Source organism: Phaenicophaeus curvirostris (assembly GCF_032191515.1).
Source record: "Phaenicophaeus curvirostris isolate KB17595 chromosome W unlocalized genomic scaffold, BPBGC_Pcur_1.0 scaffold_34, whole genome shotgun sequence".
Classification (NCBI taxonomy): Eukaryota; Metazoa; Chordata; class Aves; order Cuculiformes; family Cuculidae; genus Phaenicophaeus; species Phaenicophaeus curvirostris.
The window spans coordinates 2211162-2229109 of record NW_027206663.1 but is presented as its reverse complement, the minus strand read 5'-3'; the positions used below and the strand labels follow the sequence as shown (position 1 = coordinate 2229109).

The window sequence follows — 17948 nt, the reverse complement described above, 5'->3', positions numbered from 1 at the left end:
TTGCTCTCTACATAAGGGCTTCTGTTCTATTTGTAATGTTTGCAGAGAGGAAAACAATTTATGACTCAGTAAGTGGATATCAATACTTCCTGGATAATCTGTTAGAGCTATCTGTAAATTCAAAATATTTGCCATGCATCACTTAGCATATTTTTTTGTCATTGGGATATAAATGATTGTCGGGTCCTGGCCTAATAACTGAATTCTTCATTTTCTTCCCTTGGTGGTTATCATTGTAATCATTTAGAGTCTAGTTACTATTGGTTTTTGGGGTTAGTGTGGCAAAATATCACTCAATAATTCATAATGAATCTTTTGAATTTTCCTCTATCATTGGCTCGATTATCCTTAAAGGTTGTCTGCACTAGGGCCCAGCGGTTGCTGATGAGGGACACTGGAATGCAGAGCATTCTCACAAATTGGCATTCCCCTAGAGAGATAACACAGTTAACTCCTCTGGACTTCTGCAAAGCTGAAAAGGAAAAAAACTTAGAAAGGAAGGAGAAGGGGGGGGCACTCACACACATACAGCTGCAAGACTGGGCTTTATCTATTTTTATCTATTTTTATCTCCAGAGGCTCAGCAGCATTCATGGTCATTCTTGCTCAGCATCTCTTCTGACATTTCTATTCCTTTGCAGTCTTTTAATCTCAAAGGGTATTGTGTCTGGCCTATTCACTGTTGTCTGTCCCAGACCCCAGCAGTTGCTGATCTGATAAGGGACACTGGAATGCAGAGTGCTGCTAAATCAATTTGCTGTGAAAAAAAACAAACCCTTTTCTTGTAAGATCACACATATATTTTAAAACAACTTTCTCAAAAATATTCAGAGGTTTTTCCCCAGGTTAGGGTCTACCAAACAGTCCACCTCCTCACACACACCAACTGTTGAACAATCTTCCATGAATTTCTTGAAAAATAAACCAGATGTTAATTTTATCCTTCTTATATCAGTTCTTGGATGGTTCAAGCTAGAAAATAAATAAAGCAATTAAATTAACAGAGGAACAGCTAGCAAATTTATTGCAGCTGGATACTAGTCTGTTGCATTTCAGCTATGTTCTAAAAAGATGATCGGAGTTTTAAAAAATTTACAAATCATAGTTTTAGAAAGTTTATAAATCAGAATCATGTGCCTTTGTTGCTTAAACCTTTTACAGACCACTGCTACCTACACACTTGGTACAAACATATTAACTTCAAATCTTTTTCTTTTCTCCTTTGCTTTACATACATTTTAAATCTTTCTTTTCTCTCCTTCTCTTCACATACATTCTCTACCACTGATCATGCTTCCTATTAAATTACATTTTTTTCTCTCTGCCAAATAGGCAGGTGTTCAACATTTCTTACATTATTCATACACATAACACACACACACACTCTAAATCTGTGTGTACTGTTCCCCAATTACACATACACGACAATAGAAGTGCCTGCAGTAATAACTGCACAACAAATTTTGAATAAATTGATAGTTGGTGATCTAAATAAAACTGCTGGTAACTTCGCATGCCCCTACAGAGATAACAGAGTTAATTCCTGCAGACCTAGAGGAGAAAAAAAAACAAACCCTTTACATTCAGGGAGGAGGTGGGGGGCATTCACACACACTCTTGACATAATTTACCAGTTTCTGTTCTTCACATGCTGTCCATGCAACAGCTATTAGGTTAACAACAAAGTCATAAAAATTCTAAGACAAAACTTACACTCACTTCATTCGTCTCTGGTCACACCCCTAACAGGACTACGGATCAAAACTCTACACTCACTCTGTAGCTACGTCTCAGGCACACACAGACACAAACACACACACAGAGTTATAAAGTATACCAAAGTTAAAATCAATTATCAGTATTCAGTTCCTTATTATACTTTCTGAGTTCAAGGCCAAAACAGTGCACAATTCCTATACCAATTATCAGTGGGGATCCAGATCCCCATACCAAACCAAGATGGGGGGGTTCAAACCCCCGTACCAAAACCAAGACAGTGGGAACTTTAAGCCCTGTCACCAAAGCCTAGGCTTCCACAAGAATCCAGGTACAATTGTACATAACTACCACAAGAATACATAAAGGGGACTACAACCAGCTGTACAGTCCTCTGCATAGGACGTCTCCTTCACAACTTATAAAGTCTTCCCCATTACTGATCCAAGAACAAGAACGTAAAGAATACTTTTTCAGGAGATAGTCTTTGTCTGCTCCTGCAGCGATCCGGTCAGAGGAAGGAGCCCTTCCGTGAAAAGATCCCAGGGGTACCCAAGGAGGTCCTTTTACTCACCAGTTCGTGCAGCTGAGCAGAGGTTGTCCCATCTGGTTTGCCAAAATTGATGCTGTGAAAAAGGCCAAACTCAATAATCAATGCAATTTGATTATTAAGCATGTATTGCTTTAATAAATAATACGACGCCGGACACACAGGGAATCATTTCACCTAATGTGTGTGTCCATTGAGGTCAGTTACAGGACTTTTATACTGGTTAAACATACTTATTCATATAGATTCCGAGAAACACTGGTTACATATTCAGGAGATATTGGTTAAACATACATAGAACTCATTATCATATCTTATCACCCACTCTGGAACGTACATCACAGTTCCTTTGTGTCTTCAAAATCCTCTGATGCTCTTAATCTTATCTCCTTCCTCACTGTGTCCTCTTGGTGAGCTCAGGTCTGTCCTTTGTTTCTGCTGGGGGACTGTTTTTGTTTCAACCAGTAAACAAACTAAACTCCTGTTATAATCACATTCTTGATTACTGCAAGCTGGCCAAGATTTGATTCTTATTATTCTTATTTTTCTTAATGATTTATTCTTTCCTTCATGAGTGAATCAGTATTGGTTCAATATGTAGATGACTTGTTATTGGTAAGCCAAACTGAAGATAATTGTATAAGAGACACCGAATATTTGTGTGTTCAATTGGCTGAAAAAAAAAAGGACCTCATGCATCTCCATCTAAATTACAATTTTGTAAACAAGAGATGAAATATTTGAGTTTTATCTTAAAACCTGGGAAGGAAGAGGTAGACCCTAAGAGAGTAAAAGCAATACAAGAAATACCAAGACCAGTGACTAAAAAACAATTAAGGGGATTTTTAGGACAATTAGGGTTCTGCCGTTCCTGGATCCCAGGATTTAGTGAAATTGCCAGACCCCTCCATGAGGCTACTTGGAATAAAGAGGTTGAACCAATTGCTTGGGGGATGGAAAGAGAAAAGGCTTTTAGAACCTTAAAGGCAGCACTTTTGTCTGCCCCAGCATTAGGAATTCCTGACTATTCAAAACCTTTCATATTACATTGTGATAAGACAAAAGGCACAGCAAAAAGAGTGTTGGTCCAAACTTTGGGACCACATTAGACCAATTGCATATTTTTATTCCACCTTAGACCCAGTAGTAAAACGACCTCCCTTTTGTATCCAAGCTATAACTGCTGCTGCTGAAATAGTTAAAAAAACCAAACCAAAACAGACAAACAAAAAAAACCCCAAGAATAATAGTTTTAGGACAACCACTAACTGTTTGTGTACCCCATGAAGTAAAAATTTTGATAAAGCAATATGTGGAGAAGGCTTTATCTCTACAAAGAGCACATAAATATGAAATAATTTTGTTATTGGCTGATAATTTGAAATTAGAAAGGTGCAACACTTTGAATCCATCTACTTTGATGCTCCTACCATCAGATGAAGAGAAGGACACTCAAGGTTGTACTCCGCTTGTAACTGAGACCAGCAAGCCACGAGATGACCCGAGAGATCAACCCATAGGCAACCCTGACTTGAACCTCTTCACAGACAGCTCGTCATACTATGAGGAGGGACACAGATGCACAGGCTTTGCTGTAATTATAGATACGCAAAAATTACTCTAGGGGGTCTCTTACTCGCAGCCCTCAGTGCTCAGGGAGCAGGGATTGTTGCTCTCATTGATGCAATTGGGAAGTGTGCCAATATCTACACAGATTCAAAGTATGCCTTTGAGGTGTGCCGTGCAACAGAGACTCTTTGAAAGGAGAGAGGTGTTTTAACCCCTGATGGAAAAACCATTGCTCATGGGAAACAAATCAAGGACTTGTTGGAGGCAATCCAACTGCCTTCTGAAATTTCTGTTGCATAAAGGCACACACCCAGAGAACGGACATTGTCTTGGAGGGGAACTTGCTCATGGATCTAGCTACCAAAGCTGCAGCTAGGCAATAAATACCTATCATGTCTATAATACAACCTGAAGTAACATTGAATCTACCCAGTGTTGAAAAGCTGTATGAAGATCATTCAGAAGAGGAAACTAATCAGTTCATTCAGCTTGTAGCTACACAGCAGGAAGAACAATGGATACTAAATTGCAAGCCTCTTCTTTTAAAAGAGGTATTTATTGCTGATTATATGGCAACATCAAGAGAAAACTCATGGCAGACCAGAAAATATAGCACTTTGAATTCAGAGACTTTGGGCAGCACCAGGAATTTATGCTGCAGCAAAAAGAATCTGTGAAGGGTGAAAGCTGTGTAAGCAGTATGCATCAATCAAAATAAAGCCTCCTGTGGGAAAGAGACCACGAGCCACCTTTCTGTTTCAAAAACTTCAAATTGACTATGCAGATATGCCAAAGCAATGGGGTATGCTTACACATTAGTGATCATTGGCCAATTATCAGGGTGGGTGGAAGCATTTCCTACCAGGAAGAATGACTCCAAAGCAGTAGTAAGGAAGTTATTAAAAGAAATAATCCCTAGGTATGGGGTTCCAGAAGTGATTAATTTATATTGAGGAAGTCATTTTACATCTGCAATATTAGTTCAAGTTTATAATGCAACAAGTACTCAAGGATGATATTTCTTGGGGTTTTACTGAAACTGAAACATAAATGACTTTTTAGTTTCCGAATTTAGCTACCTGGTTGAAGAAGTTACATGTAATTGGATTGAGGATAAAAGTGATTATAGTTTATATGATTGTATTAGTACAATGTTGTATTATTTGTTGTAGTAAGATGATTAATAAGGTGCAGCAATATCTGTGGTTCCATTAAACGAGGAATTGCAGGGATGCGATGAAAAAAACCAAAAGGAGGGAGTTGTTAATGATAAATAGAGTATTGTGTTAAGAGTACAACCAGAATCAGTGTTGGAAAAGTAATCTTTATGGCAATTATAAGAATACTGTTCAATTATACAGAGCCTTTTCTATGACTGGTTTAAAGCCCAGTCCAGCTGAACGTACAGGTTGTGCAAGAAATGTCAAACCTAGAATAGGTATTAGATTTAATGATAATTAATGATTAAAAGGTTAAACTACTTTGAGTATAGGCAAAGATTAACTACAAATATAGAATCATAGAATAGTTTGGGTTGGAAGGGACCTTAAAGATCATCTAGTTCCAACCCCCCTGCCATGGGCAGGGACACCTCCCACAAGATCAGGCTGCCCAAGGCCCCATCCAACCTGGCCTTGAACACCTCCAGGGATGGGGAATACACAACTTCCCTGTTCCAGTGCCTCACCACTCTCATGGTGAAGACATTCTTCCTTATGTCTAGCCTAAATCTGCTCCTCTCCAGTTTATAGCCATTGCCCCTTGTCCTATCACTACAAGCCTTTATGAATAGTCTCTCTCCAGCTTTCTTGTAGGCCCCCTTCAGGTACTGGAAGGTCGCTATAAGGTCTTCTCAGAGCCTTCTCTTCTCCAGCCTGAACAAGCCCAACTCTCTCATCCTGTCCCCGTATGGGAGATGCTCCAGCCCTCTGATCATCTTTGTAGCCCTCCTATGGACCCATTCCAACAGCTCCATATCCTTCTTATGTTGAGGATTCCATAATGGGACTCAATACTCCAGGTGAAGTCTCACAAGAGAGGAATAGAGGGGCAGAATCACCTCCCTCGACCTGCTGGCCATGCTTCTTTTGATGCAGCCCAGGATACGGTTGTCCTTCTGGGCTGCGAGCGCACATTGCCAGCTCATGTCAAGCTTCTCATCAATCAGCACCCCCAAGTCCTTCTCTGCAGGGTAACTCTCAATCACATCATCCCCCCATCCTGTATTGAAATCAGGAATTGCCTCAACCCATGTGTAGGACCTTCCACTTAGCCTTGTTGAACCTCATGAGGTTCGCACAGGCCTGCTTCTCCAACCTGTCCAGGTCCTTCTGGATGACATCCCGTCCTTCCTGTGTGGCAGCTGCATCACTCAGCTTGGTGTCATCTGCAAACTTGCTGAGGGTGCACTCAATCTCGTAGTCTATATCATTGATGAAGATATTAAACAGCACTGGTCCCAGTATGGACCAGAAGAATAAATAGAAATGTTTCAAGAAAGAAGATAAGCGATTTTTATGATTGGCGGAGAAACATGAAGCATCACTTTTGAAGGAGAACTGAAACAAGACAGCAGAGATGAATTTTCAAGGTGGAACTGAGAGTGACTTCAAGGAAGAACAATGAACAGTAGAGAACTGAGAGCTCATGGAAAAACGCCAAGATCTTTTCAAAGAAGAAACAAAAAACCTATTGTATAACGTATATAAATATCTGATGATTTTGTGTGGGCTTTGCCACTCACTGAGGTGATGGCCCAACTCTGAGTTGTAAATAAAGTGCCCAGAGTCTGGTGAAAAATCCTTTAACAACACTCTATGACAGAACAATACCCTTTTCAAATAACTTCTCCACTAGTTTTCAATTCTATATCAGTGGACGAACTTCCCAGGAAAAGTTTTGCGTGTGATATGAATTATAATCATGTGAGGAGAGACAATAAAAATTAAAGAAATCGGTGTATCAGCAGTATGAGCATTATGGCTCTACCTCTTGTTTTTGAGATGTGTGTGAAGATAGTCTTTCTTGAATCACTTGTTCCTTTTACAGTTTGTCATAACATACGCTCATGTTTACATGAGCATGTTTACATTTCAGGTTTTGTTGCCAACTCCAGAAAATGCACACGAAATCGGGGACATTGCCTTCAGCCACTCTCTGCAAATTGATTTGGCTTTTATGCTTTAGCATTTGCAGCTTGGACTTGCTTTATATGCTAGACAAGGCTTATGCCAACCTAATTGATTGCTGGCATTTCTGAATTTCACAACTGCTGTATTTAGCTGTGTACTAGAAAAATATAATGGAATACTGTTTGTGGAGAGCAAGAGGCAATTATAAATATGTGTATGTGCTTTCTGGCAGTTCAATAACATGTAAACTTTTAGTAACATAAAGTTTTGAGGAACAAATTATATGGCTACATTGGCAGTTTAAACATAGTATACTTTTTCTATTTCAGTTGAGAATATTTGGAAGATGGGCATAACTTTTATTTTTGTTAGTGGTTTTTTTTTTCAATCTTGACTTTCTTGTCCAGGGACTGAATAAAGTCTGGGAAACAGATGGAAGATTTATTGTGATTATTTTGTTATAGCATGCTTGCTTTCTGTGTTTGTGAGAGGATTCAGTATTTTCTATTCATTCATCAGCCTGCTTTGATCTCCTTTCACTTGTTATGTCAAAGATTAAACCTTTTTAATTATTCATTCTCTGTCAAAAGTAATAGGTCTTATATGATGGCTCTGTGACTAATACAGCATCAGGCTATGAATAGTGCTTTTCTTCAAAATGCATAAAATCTGTTAACTTGCAAAAGTTTATTATCACATTGTATAATGTATGTTTCTCTAAATTTACATTTTTCATATATCAATTTTCTATTGATTTCGGATTGACAGCTGGGCCAAGCCTCAAAACAGTAGCAGAAGATTATACCAATGTAACCTAGAAGAGTCTTCCACTTCCCACAAGGCTGAAAAGTTTTTGTGTCCTTGCATTCCAGCATGCTGCTTGTAGAAGTGGTAGTGGCACTGCTACAGGAGGAAGAAAGTGGCTTCTGATGCTACTTTGTTAACAGACCAGATATCTAATTGTAACAGTTCTATGACAGAGTGTTCTTGCACCAGATTAAGTCACTAGAGGTTATTAAATGTAAAAAAATTAATGGAGAGGTTTATTGGGGACCTTGCACAGAGAAAACTTACACAAAAATGCTCATCCAAGGAAATTTGGTGTGGGAATGTCATGGTCAGTGAGTCTGCTTCAGCCCATTCAGCAGTAGAATTCGGGCACGTTCCCGAGGGTGGGATGTGTGCCTGCACAATGTCGTTTGGATGAGGGGAAATGGAGGAAGCGTGTGCATGGAGGGGAGGGCCTGCAGCATCTCCTGCTGGCAGTGCCTCGGCAAAGAATCCAGACTGTCCCTGCAGTGCACACAGCTGGGGTGCCTGTGAGAATGATGCTCAGGAAGCAAAATGGAAGGGTTTATTCAGACAAAATACAGGTCAGGGAAATAAAAACTAGCAAATGCTAGAGGAAAGGAACCAAGTGAAGCAAAGGGGGGAGTTGTGGGGGTTTTTTTTTAGCTAAAAAAACCCAACCTGCTTAACCTTCTTTAGTGGTGGACTGTATCTTATGCTTTAGGTAAGGATAAGTGTGGAGGTACTGTTGCTGGTGAGGTAAACACCACAGATGTGAAAGCAGTGCCCAGGTGTGCTGATAGCTCTGCAAGTCCATCCATCCGTCCCGTGTGTCATCCCCCGTCTCCCTCCATGTGCTATATTTTGCCTGGGTTTCAGTCAGTCAGTCTCTTCCCCTGCATGTTATATTAGAATACACATATTTGGTGTTATCTTCCATGACACTTATCTGTAGCCTCTCTCTTTGCTTAATTTTAACTAGATGTGAATGTTTAGGTAGTCTTTGCAATAAAAGATATATTACCAATATGCATATGTTACTTGCATTGTTAGGTGAGATAATTTGGTATACCAGTTAAGGTTTTTCTTTCTTTCTGTCCTTTAGCAGGCCCTAAGAGACTTAGATTGTATAAAAACATTAACTTTGGAAAACTGTCAAATTGTGACTGAAACAGCTGAAACAGAAGTTTGAAACAATTGATGGAGGAGAAAACTGGGGTGGATTTGGGAGACTGGGAGATTCCAGAAAGGAGAAGAAAAGATGCAAGGTGGAGACCCAGACAAGATCAGATGTATAAGACTGGAGAAGTCATAGCAATGGCACTTTAACTCCAGCTTAACAGTCTGTGTTAGCAATTGTTTTTAAAATGATGACTTGTATTAAATTGCAGGCAATTCATTTTTAGTTGAATTATCAACTGATTGAATGCCCATAAGGAATCAATTTCAGAATACAATTTAGGGGGGCTTCTCTCCTATATCAAGACATTTAATATTGTATCAGCCTAGAAGGGAGACAAAAAAGCCTTTGTGGAGTGCACCTCAGGAAGCATTCCCACCCGTGGGTGACTCTCAGAAAACATAGTCTAAGTGGTGTGGCTTTCATGAGGTATTTTGTTTACTTACCACTTAGTTTTCTACTCATTGAGTTTTTCACTTGTACACTGACTGTCCTGTTAGAGCCTCTGCTAGTGGATCAAATCTGAGCCAGTTTAAAGTATGTGACCAGGAATCATCTTCTATTTATTACCTTTTTTAAAAAGAATCCACCTTCTTCCTGCCTCTGTCTGCATTTCTCAGTGCAGGGACTGAAATGACTTCTGGAAAATTTTTCCACCTGTTAATTGATCATTTGTGTTTTCTTTCTAGGCCGAATTCACCAAGCTATGGTAACATCCCTAAATGAAGATAATGAAAGCATAACTGTTGAATGGATTGAAAATGGAGATACTAAAGGCAAAGAGGTAAACCTAATTATTTTAGAAACTTTCTCTTTTAAAAAATGTGTAATCTACATGAATATTACTTGGGAATTTGCACTGGAAGAAAAAAGAAAATATAAATCTTAATTTACTTGATGATTTATTGGTTGCAGACTGTTTAGAATGTGAGTTATTGGGCAAATGCTGGGTTTTGTTGTTCTGTGTCATAGCTTTTAAATAGTGCTTTACATCTTTTGATTTTGAACCAGATTATGAAGGCTGACCTTGTTATGCCTTTTACAAGCAGAAAAATCAAATTTTTGAAGAGAATGGGAGAATGACTTGCAGTTCAGACAGGAGACTAGTGGGAGAGCTGGATTAGAAATCTTTTTGTGTTTGTATAATTAAGGAATTTAATTGCTAATTTGTTTTATTTACTTATTTTAAGCAATAATTTTGCAGCCTTGCTTTCCTTAAGAAACTGTGTCTATGTGTGTTCCAGTTATGGTTTGCTGTTCTCCTGTAAATTTTGGACCATGTTAGCCAGTTTCAGATGAGATTTGGAGAAACAGCACAGAAATAATTACACTTCACTGGTTTTGTGAAAACACAGGAAAAAAAATATTGTGAGAATGTCCTGGTGATCTCATCAGCTGAGCTCTTCCCTCTGGATACACAGAATCTATACAGTAGTGAGGTTTTTGAAAGGTTCAGCCAGAAGAAATGGCAGTCTATAGAGACCAAAACTATTTAAGCTTTTTAGGAAATTAAGTTTCAATAGATCTGAAGTCCGCTAGTTTTCAGAACCTGCTCCTCCTCCCCTTACATTTTACAGCATTTTGAATGAGGGACATTTAAAAGGAAAAAAAATAGCATGATAAATTTGACATAGTTTTAACTGTACTTTTATTTTTTGGGTGGTTGTGATTCATCTGTCTCTTTTGCACTGTCTGGGAAATTTCAAATAATTGGCATTTCTTTCTTTTTATGTTACAGAATGTGTTTCATATTCTGCTGTAATTGTCAAATTACCACAGTAATACTAGCTACTTCTGTTTCAATTTAATCACTTTACAAAATTATGAACATCTATTGGTCATTTTTAATTAACCCCTTTTCTGAAGGACATGTTTTCAACTAATATGAAGACCAAAGCTTACACTTTTTAGTGAACATAAGATCATTCAGGTAAACAAATTGTGGGGTAAAACCACTAAATATATTTATTGTTTATTCTCAAACATAACAGGAGAAATGGAGAGGGTGGATTTTTTTTTAAAACTCATAAATGTGTTTTATATTCTTTTACACAGATTGACTTGGAGAGCATATTTACACTTAACCCAGATCTTGCACCTGATGAAGATATTGAACCTAGTCCAGAGACACCACCACCACCACCTACTCCAGCAGCCAAAGGAAACAAAATCATGAAGGTTGGTAATACCTATGCAACATGTTCATATTAAACTTGCAGTACTCCTATACATGTTGGTATGGCCCTCTCACTAACTCAGTGGGCTGCTGGAGCTGGTGTGTCCAAACACCATCCACCTGCAAATTGCAAGGTTGGGGTTACAAGAGATGGGGAATGGCAGCAAGTTCCTGCCTGACGAAGGAAACCCGCTCCCCTCACCCAGACAGCAAAACCCCAGATCCCCCTGGTGAACAAATACCATGTGCTGCAGGTGGAATCCAATCCTAAGGATGAGGATGATGGCTCCCACAGCCTAGAATCCTTCCCTAGGCCACACCATCCTCAGAAAAAGATAAAAACATCCTCCATTAAGAAGAAGAGGAGGGTGATTGTTGTAGGGGACTCCGTCCTAAAAGGAACGGAGGGACCCATTTGCAGACCGGACCCGCTCCACAGAGAGTCTGCTGCTTACTGGGGGCATCACTGAAGGAGGTAGAAAACTTCCTTCCCTGGTCCATGAGACAGACTACTATCCTCTGATAGCAGTCCAAACTGGTAATGATGATCTAGTAAAAAGAAAGACCAAAGCCATCAAGAAAGACTTCAGGGGCGTTGGGGAAATAATGGAGGGCTCTGGGGCACAAATAGTATTCTGCTCCATCCCAAGGCTAAATAGAGAGGAGCTGGAAGTCCGGAAGAAGAATTTGATTAATGCCTGGCTCCAAACCTGGAGTGAGGAGAGGGGCTTTGGCTTCTTTGATCATGGGGTGGCTCACGCACCCCCAGGCTTTGTTGCTAAGGATGGGACACGTGTGCCTCCTAGTGGGGCTAAAGCCCTCGCTAAAAACCTAGCTAAGCTCATAAACTGAGCTTTAATTAAATGTGAAGGGGGAGGGGGTTGAGACCAGGCTAGACTGGAACGAGCCTGGATGTGAGGCAAAGGTGATTCGGAGAGGGTGTGCTGGTGTGGACCACCAGTACATCACCACACAGAAAGTGGGGGAGAACACACCTGGGGGTGTTAAGGGAGATACGGGCACTATGGCGCTAGCTACTCCAGCTACCAGGCAATTGGGAATGAACTCTGTTCCCTCTAAGAGGGCTGAAGGCTCAGCAGCTCAGCTGAAGTGCATTTACACCAATGCACACAGCATGGGGAATAAGAAGGAAGAGCTGGAAGCTGTTGTAGGGCAAGGAGCCTATGATGTTGTTGTCATCACGGAAACGTGGTGGGATGACTCATATAACTGGAGTGCAGCTATGGTGGGGTACAAACTCTTCAGGCGAGATAGGAAGGGTAGGAGAGGAGGCGGGGTAGCCCTCTTTGTAAGGGAGGACTTGGAAACTGTTGAGATGGATTGTGGTGATGAGGAGATTGAGTGCCTGTGGGTTAAAATCAGAGGACCCCATAGGAAGGTAGATTTTGTGATGGGAGTCTGTTACAGACCACCCAGCCAAGGAGAAGCAGCTGATGAGCTCTTCTATAAACAGCTGGGGTTAATCTCTAGGTAGATGCCTCTTGTTCTTGGGGGAGACTTCAATCTTCCAGATACCTGCTGGAAGTACAATAGAGCAGAAAGGAAGCAGTCCAGGAGGTTCCTGGAGTGCGTGGGAGACAACTTCCTTGCACAGCTGGTGAATGAACCAAGAAGGGAGGGTGCCCTCCTGGACCTGCTGTTTGTGAACAGAGAAGGCCTTGTGGTGGATGTGGCAGTAGGTGGACGCCTAGGACTAAGCGATCATGAGATGATAGGGTTTTCTGTTCTAGGTGAAGTGAAGAGGGTGGTTAGTAGGACAGTAGCATTAAATTTCCAGAGGGCAGACTTTGATCTCTTCAGAAGGCTGGTTGGCAAAGTCCCATGGGAGACAGTCCTTAAGGGCAAGGGAGCCCATGAGGGCTGGGAGCTCTTCAAAAAGGAAATCCTAGCAGCTCAGGAGAAAGCCATCCCAGTGGTCCGGAAAAAAAAGCCGGCAGGGGAGAAAGCCAGCTTGGTTGAATAGAGAGATCTTGAGGGATATCAAGAAGAAGAGAAATGTTTATGGGCTCAGGAAGAAGGGACAGGCCTCTTGGGTGGACTACAGGAGGGAAGTGAGATTGTGTAGGGAAAAAATCAGAAGGGCTAAGGCTCAACTAGAAATCAGATTGGCAAAGTCTGTGAAAGATAACAAAAAACCCTTCTATAAATATATAATTAATAAAAGGAGGACTAGGGAGACCATAAAGTCACTATTGGATGCAGAAGGAATAACAGTGACAGGGGATGAGGAAAAGGCTGAGGTACTTAATGCCTTCTTCGCCTCAGTCTTTAATTGTAAAGAAAGTTGTTCCCTCTGTGTACAAACCCAGGAGCTAGAGGAGCAAAATGAGGCTCCCATGATCCAAGAGGAGGTGGTCAGAGCCTTGCTAGCCCGACTAGACAGCCACAAGTCTATGGGGCCGGATGGGATTCATCCAAGGGTATTGAAGGAGCTGGCGGATGTGCTGGCCAAACCCCTTTCCATCATCTTCCAGCAGTCCTGGAAGACTGGGGAAGTTCCACTGGACTGGAGGCTGGCTGATGTTGTGCCCATCTCCAGGAAGGTTCGCAGGGAGGACCCAGAAAACTACAGGCCTGTCAGTCTGACCTCAGTGCCAGGGAAAGTCATGGAACAGGTGATCTTGAGTGCTATCATGAAGCACATGCAAGAGAACCGGGTGATCAGGCCCAGTCAACATGGGTTCACAAAAGGCACGTCTTGCCAAACTCACCTGATTGCCTTCTATGACAAAGTCACTCGGCTGCTGGATGAGGGAAAGACTGTGGATGTGGTCTTCCTGGACTTCAGTAAAGCCTTTGACACAGTTTCTCACAGCATTCTGCTTGAGAAACTGTCAGCCTCTGGCCTGGACAGGCGCACACTCTCCTGGGTGGAAAACTGGTTGGATGGCTGGGCCCAGAGAGTGGTGGTAAATGGTGTGAAATCCAGCTGGAGGCCAGTGACAAGTGGGGTTCCCCAGGGCTCAGTGCTGGGTCCAGCCCTGTTCCATGTCTTTATCAATGACCTGGATGAAGGCATTGAGTGCACCCTTAGCAAGTTTGCAGACGACACTAAGCTGGGTGGAAGCATGGATCTGCTGGAGGGTAGGGAGGCTCTGCAAAGAAATCTGAACAGGCTGGATCCCTGGGCTGATACCAGTAGCATGAGGTTTAACAAGGCCAAATGCCGGGTCCTGCACTTGGGGCACAACAACCCTATGCAGTGCTACAGACTAGGAGAAGCCTGTCTAGAAAGCTGCCTGGAGGAGAGGGACCTGGGCGTGTTGGTTGACAGCCGACTGAACATGAGCCAGCAGTGTGCCCAGGTGGCCAAGAAGGCCAATGGCATCCTGGCTTGTATCAGAAACGGTGTGACCAGCAGGTCCAGGGAGGTTATTCTCCCTCTGTACTCGGCACTGGTGAGACCGCTCCTTGAATCCTGTGTTCACTTCTGGGCCCCTCACCACAAGAAGGATGTTGAGGCTCTGGAGCGAGTCCAGAGAAGAGCAACAAAGCTGGTGAAGGGGCTGGAGAGCAGGCCTTATGAGGAACGGCTGAGAGAGCTGGGGTTGTTTAGCCTGGAGAAGAGGAGGCTGAGGGGAGACCTTATTGCTCTCTAGAACTACCTAAAAGGAGGTTGTGGAGAGGAGGGAGCTGGCCTCTTCTCCCAAGTGACAGGGGAGAGAACAAGAGGAAATGGTCTCAAGCTCCGCCAGGGGAGATTTAGGCTGGACATTAGGAAAAAATTCTTCACAGAAAGGGTCATTGGGCATTGGAACAGGCTGCCCAGGGAGGTGGTTGAGTCACCTTCCCTGGAGGTGTTTAAGGCACGGGTGGACGAGGTTCTAAGGGGCATGTTTTAGTGTTTGATAGGAATGGTTGGACTCAATGATCCGGTGGGTCTCTTCCAACCTGGTTATTCTATGATTCTATGATTGTATTTTAAATCTAACTTTTGTGTCTGTGGAGCTACTTGATAGCTATGTTCTTTTCTTTTTCCTATGGTGGATAGTGTTTTCTAAAATTTTTCTAAGAACAGGTTTGGCTGAGGAAGTTGTGAACTAATATTTATATGTAAATATTTATAACTAAATATATCTCAAGGAAAATACGGAATATATTTTGGAGGTTGTTTTGAAACAATATGTATAATTCAAGCAGTCTTCACCCTAGGCTCTTCAGGGACAGTTTTGGCAGCAATCACCTCTCTGTATTACTGATGTCATGTTATTTGTATTCATTGGAAAGAATCAGGTGGGGTTGCAGTTTATATTTTTAGTAATAAGGTGATCAAATAACAGAGATTTCTTTCTTTACAGAGTCGACGAACCATAGCACCTATTAAGAGTGACACTCCTGCCCGAGATAACAGAGGTAAATGTTATCTCTTTCCATTTCAAGGAAGTAAAAATATGGCAACATTTTAATCTCCTGTTCATCTAACATGTCTTAATAGTTCTATATTTCTATTTTGGTATGTATTCATGTGACATGTAAAAGACATGATACATCATTCCTGGAATTACTCCTAGGAATGCACGCTGTATAAATAGTATTTATATGCAGATTTAAGCAATACAGCATTAGGAAAGTTAAGCTGAATGAACTGAAGGTGCATAAATTTTATGTTAATTAATTATGCTACATTAAATCATGTGTGGACTTCTCCAAGTTAAAGCATCCTCAGTCAGCTTAATTGAGTGTTTCAATATGCATTAAGTAGTGCACTTAAAATTCTTGTACTTGCAATTTTTTAGCTTAGTTTTCTAACAGTCTGTGTGTAAACATTCATTCCAAGAGTACTTAAACCCTACATGTTATTTTTCACTCTGTGGTTGATAGCAGAAAAATCTACAAAAATGCTGAAATATCACAGGAGGATAGGTGAAAAGTGTGTATTGGATGAATACAGATGTAATACATCTAATAACATGAGAAAGAATAGTTACTGCTTATTGTTTTCATTTTCTTCCTTGTGTTAAAGTTAAGTTGTACTAATAATGGTGATGATTCTTCTTATAGCATTAATTTACTGTCATTAATTCAAACTAGATTCCATACCATCCTTTGAAACTTGAAAAACAAGTAGGCTTGCATATAGAATCATAGAAACCCTAGGTTGGAAAAGACCTCTGAGGTCATCAAGTCAAACCGTACCTGTCCACTACTAAATCGCATCCCTGAGCAGTTCATCTCCCCATCTTTTAAATATCTCCAGGGCTGGTGACTCAATCACCTCCCTGGGCTGCCTGTTCCAGTGCCTGATAAACCTTTCAGTGAAGATGTTTTTCCTAATGTCTAATCTAACCCTCCCCTTGTGCAGCCTGAGGCCATTCCCTCTTGTCCTGTCATGTATCACTTCGGCAAAGAGACCAACATCCACCTTACTACAACCTCCTTTCAGGTAGTTGTAGACAGTGATAAGGTCTCCTCTCAGCCTCCTATTCTCTAGGCCAAACAACCCCAGTTCTCTCAGTTGCTCCTCACAGGACTTGTACTTCAAACCCTTCTCCCATACTCGCGCAGGCGCGGTGTTGTGGTCTGGGGCTCAGGGCTGAAGTAGCCTTCATCTTCCTCATGAATCGTCCTTGAACCCAATCTGTGTGCAGGTGCAGTCTCGTCCTGGTCGAGCTCCAAGACTGCAGAGACAGGTGCAGTCAGCTTTCTGCTGTTGTGCACATTCCAGCTTTCCCTTATCAGTGAATGTATGTGAATGAGCTCCTCTCTTATCAACATCCAGGGTCTTCAAGGCCTTTACTAGCAGACAGTGCGTATTTCAGTGAGCTAAGCCCTCTAAGTTTTTCTAACTTTTCCCCTATATCATATCCCGAACATCAATTCCCCCCGTCTTTTAAACTCAGGCAAATTCATTTGCCTCACACATGATCTACTTTTTTAAGGGGAACTGGATAGTATTTTGCTTGAAAATTACTTTTCAATGCATTCTCATGGGCATTAGACATAGAAGTCAACACTGTTAGTCGTTGTAGCATTCTCCAATTCCAAAAAAACAACACAGTAGAGAAAACAAAGCTAACTAAAACTAACATAAACAGGACAATAATGGGGTGACAAAACTTATTTAGAATGCCAGTTGCAGTGGGGGACCATCCAAATCGCATGTCCCACAATGATGGTTCACATCTTCTCTTACCCTTCTCAGGACGCTGTTCATTTCCTCCATGTCATGATGGACTGTTTTCAGGGTCTTTCTCCCACTTTCTTGGACCTTGTCCAAGAGTTTGATCAAATCCTAATTGTTTTACCAATATAAGATTCATTCCAATAGGTACAGGCGATAACTTGTGAAACATAGTGTAATTAGGTTTTTATCAACTGGTAGGATACAACTGGTGCTAAGTAAGAAAAGTCACACCCAACAATCTTAACAAAATTACAAATGCAAAAATTAGAATGATTCTTGCTATCTATAATTGTCTCATCTATTACTATAGAAATGCAAGCAGTTCTTAAACATACACAACCTTGGCCAATATATATGAGTACGGTCTTCTGATTAGTGTTCGGATGGATCTCAAAGTGACAGACGGGTCACTGAAACCCCAAAACGGTGTATTATCTCTTGTATTAATGTTCTGGTTACCTCTCGAGCCTTGGCCGATCTGGTAGGGAATGCCTCTGGCCAACCTGAAAAGGTATCGGTTAGTACTCACAAATATCAATACCCCCCTTTTCTTGGAAGTTCTAAAATAATCAATTTGCCATTGTCATCCAGTCCCATTGCCTTTCCCAGTTTGGCCCATTTCCAGTGTGGAGGTATTTTTGGGATTAGTCTGGAGGCAAAGATCACACTGCTGAGTCACTTGTCTCACAGTA

The 17948-nt window shown here is 41.3% G+C and overlaps 1 protein-coding gene across 2 annotated transcripts in view; it reads left to right on the top strand.

The window, feature by feature from the left end:
• Positions 1–17948, top strand: part of LOC138733793 (kinesin-like protein KIF2A) — a 147751-nt gene that overhangs the window by 67951 nt on the left and 61852 nt on the right. For both annotated transcript variants that reach the window (XM_069881285.1, XM_069881284.1), the window contains exons 2-4: positions 9625–9719; positions 10991–11113; positions 15431–15485. In XM_069881285.1, coding sequence (XP_069737386.1) covers positions 9625–9719; positions 10991–11113; positions 15431–15485 — 273 coding nt within the window. The remainder of the gene's footprint in view (positions 1–9624; positions 9720–10990; positions 11114–15430; positions 15486–17948) is intronic.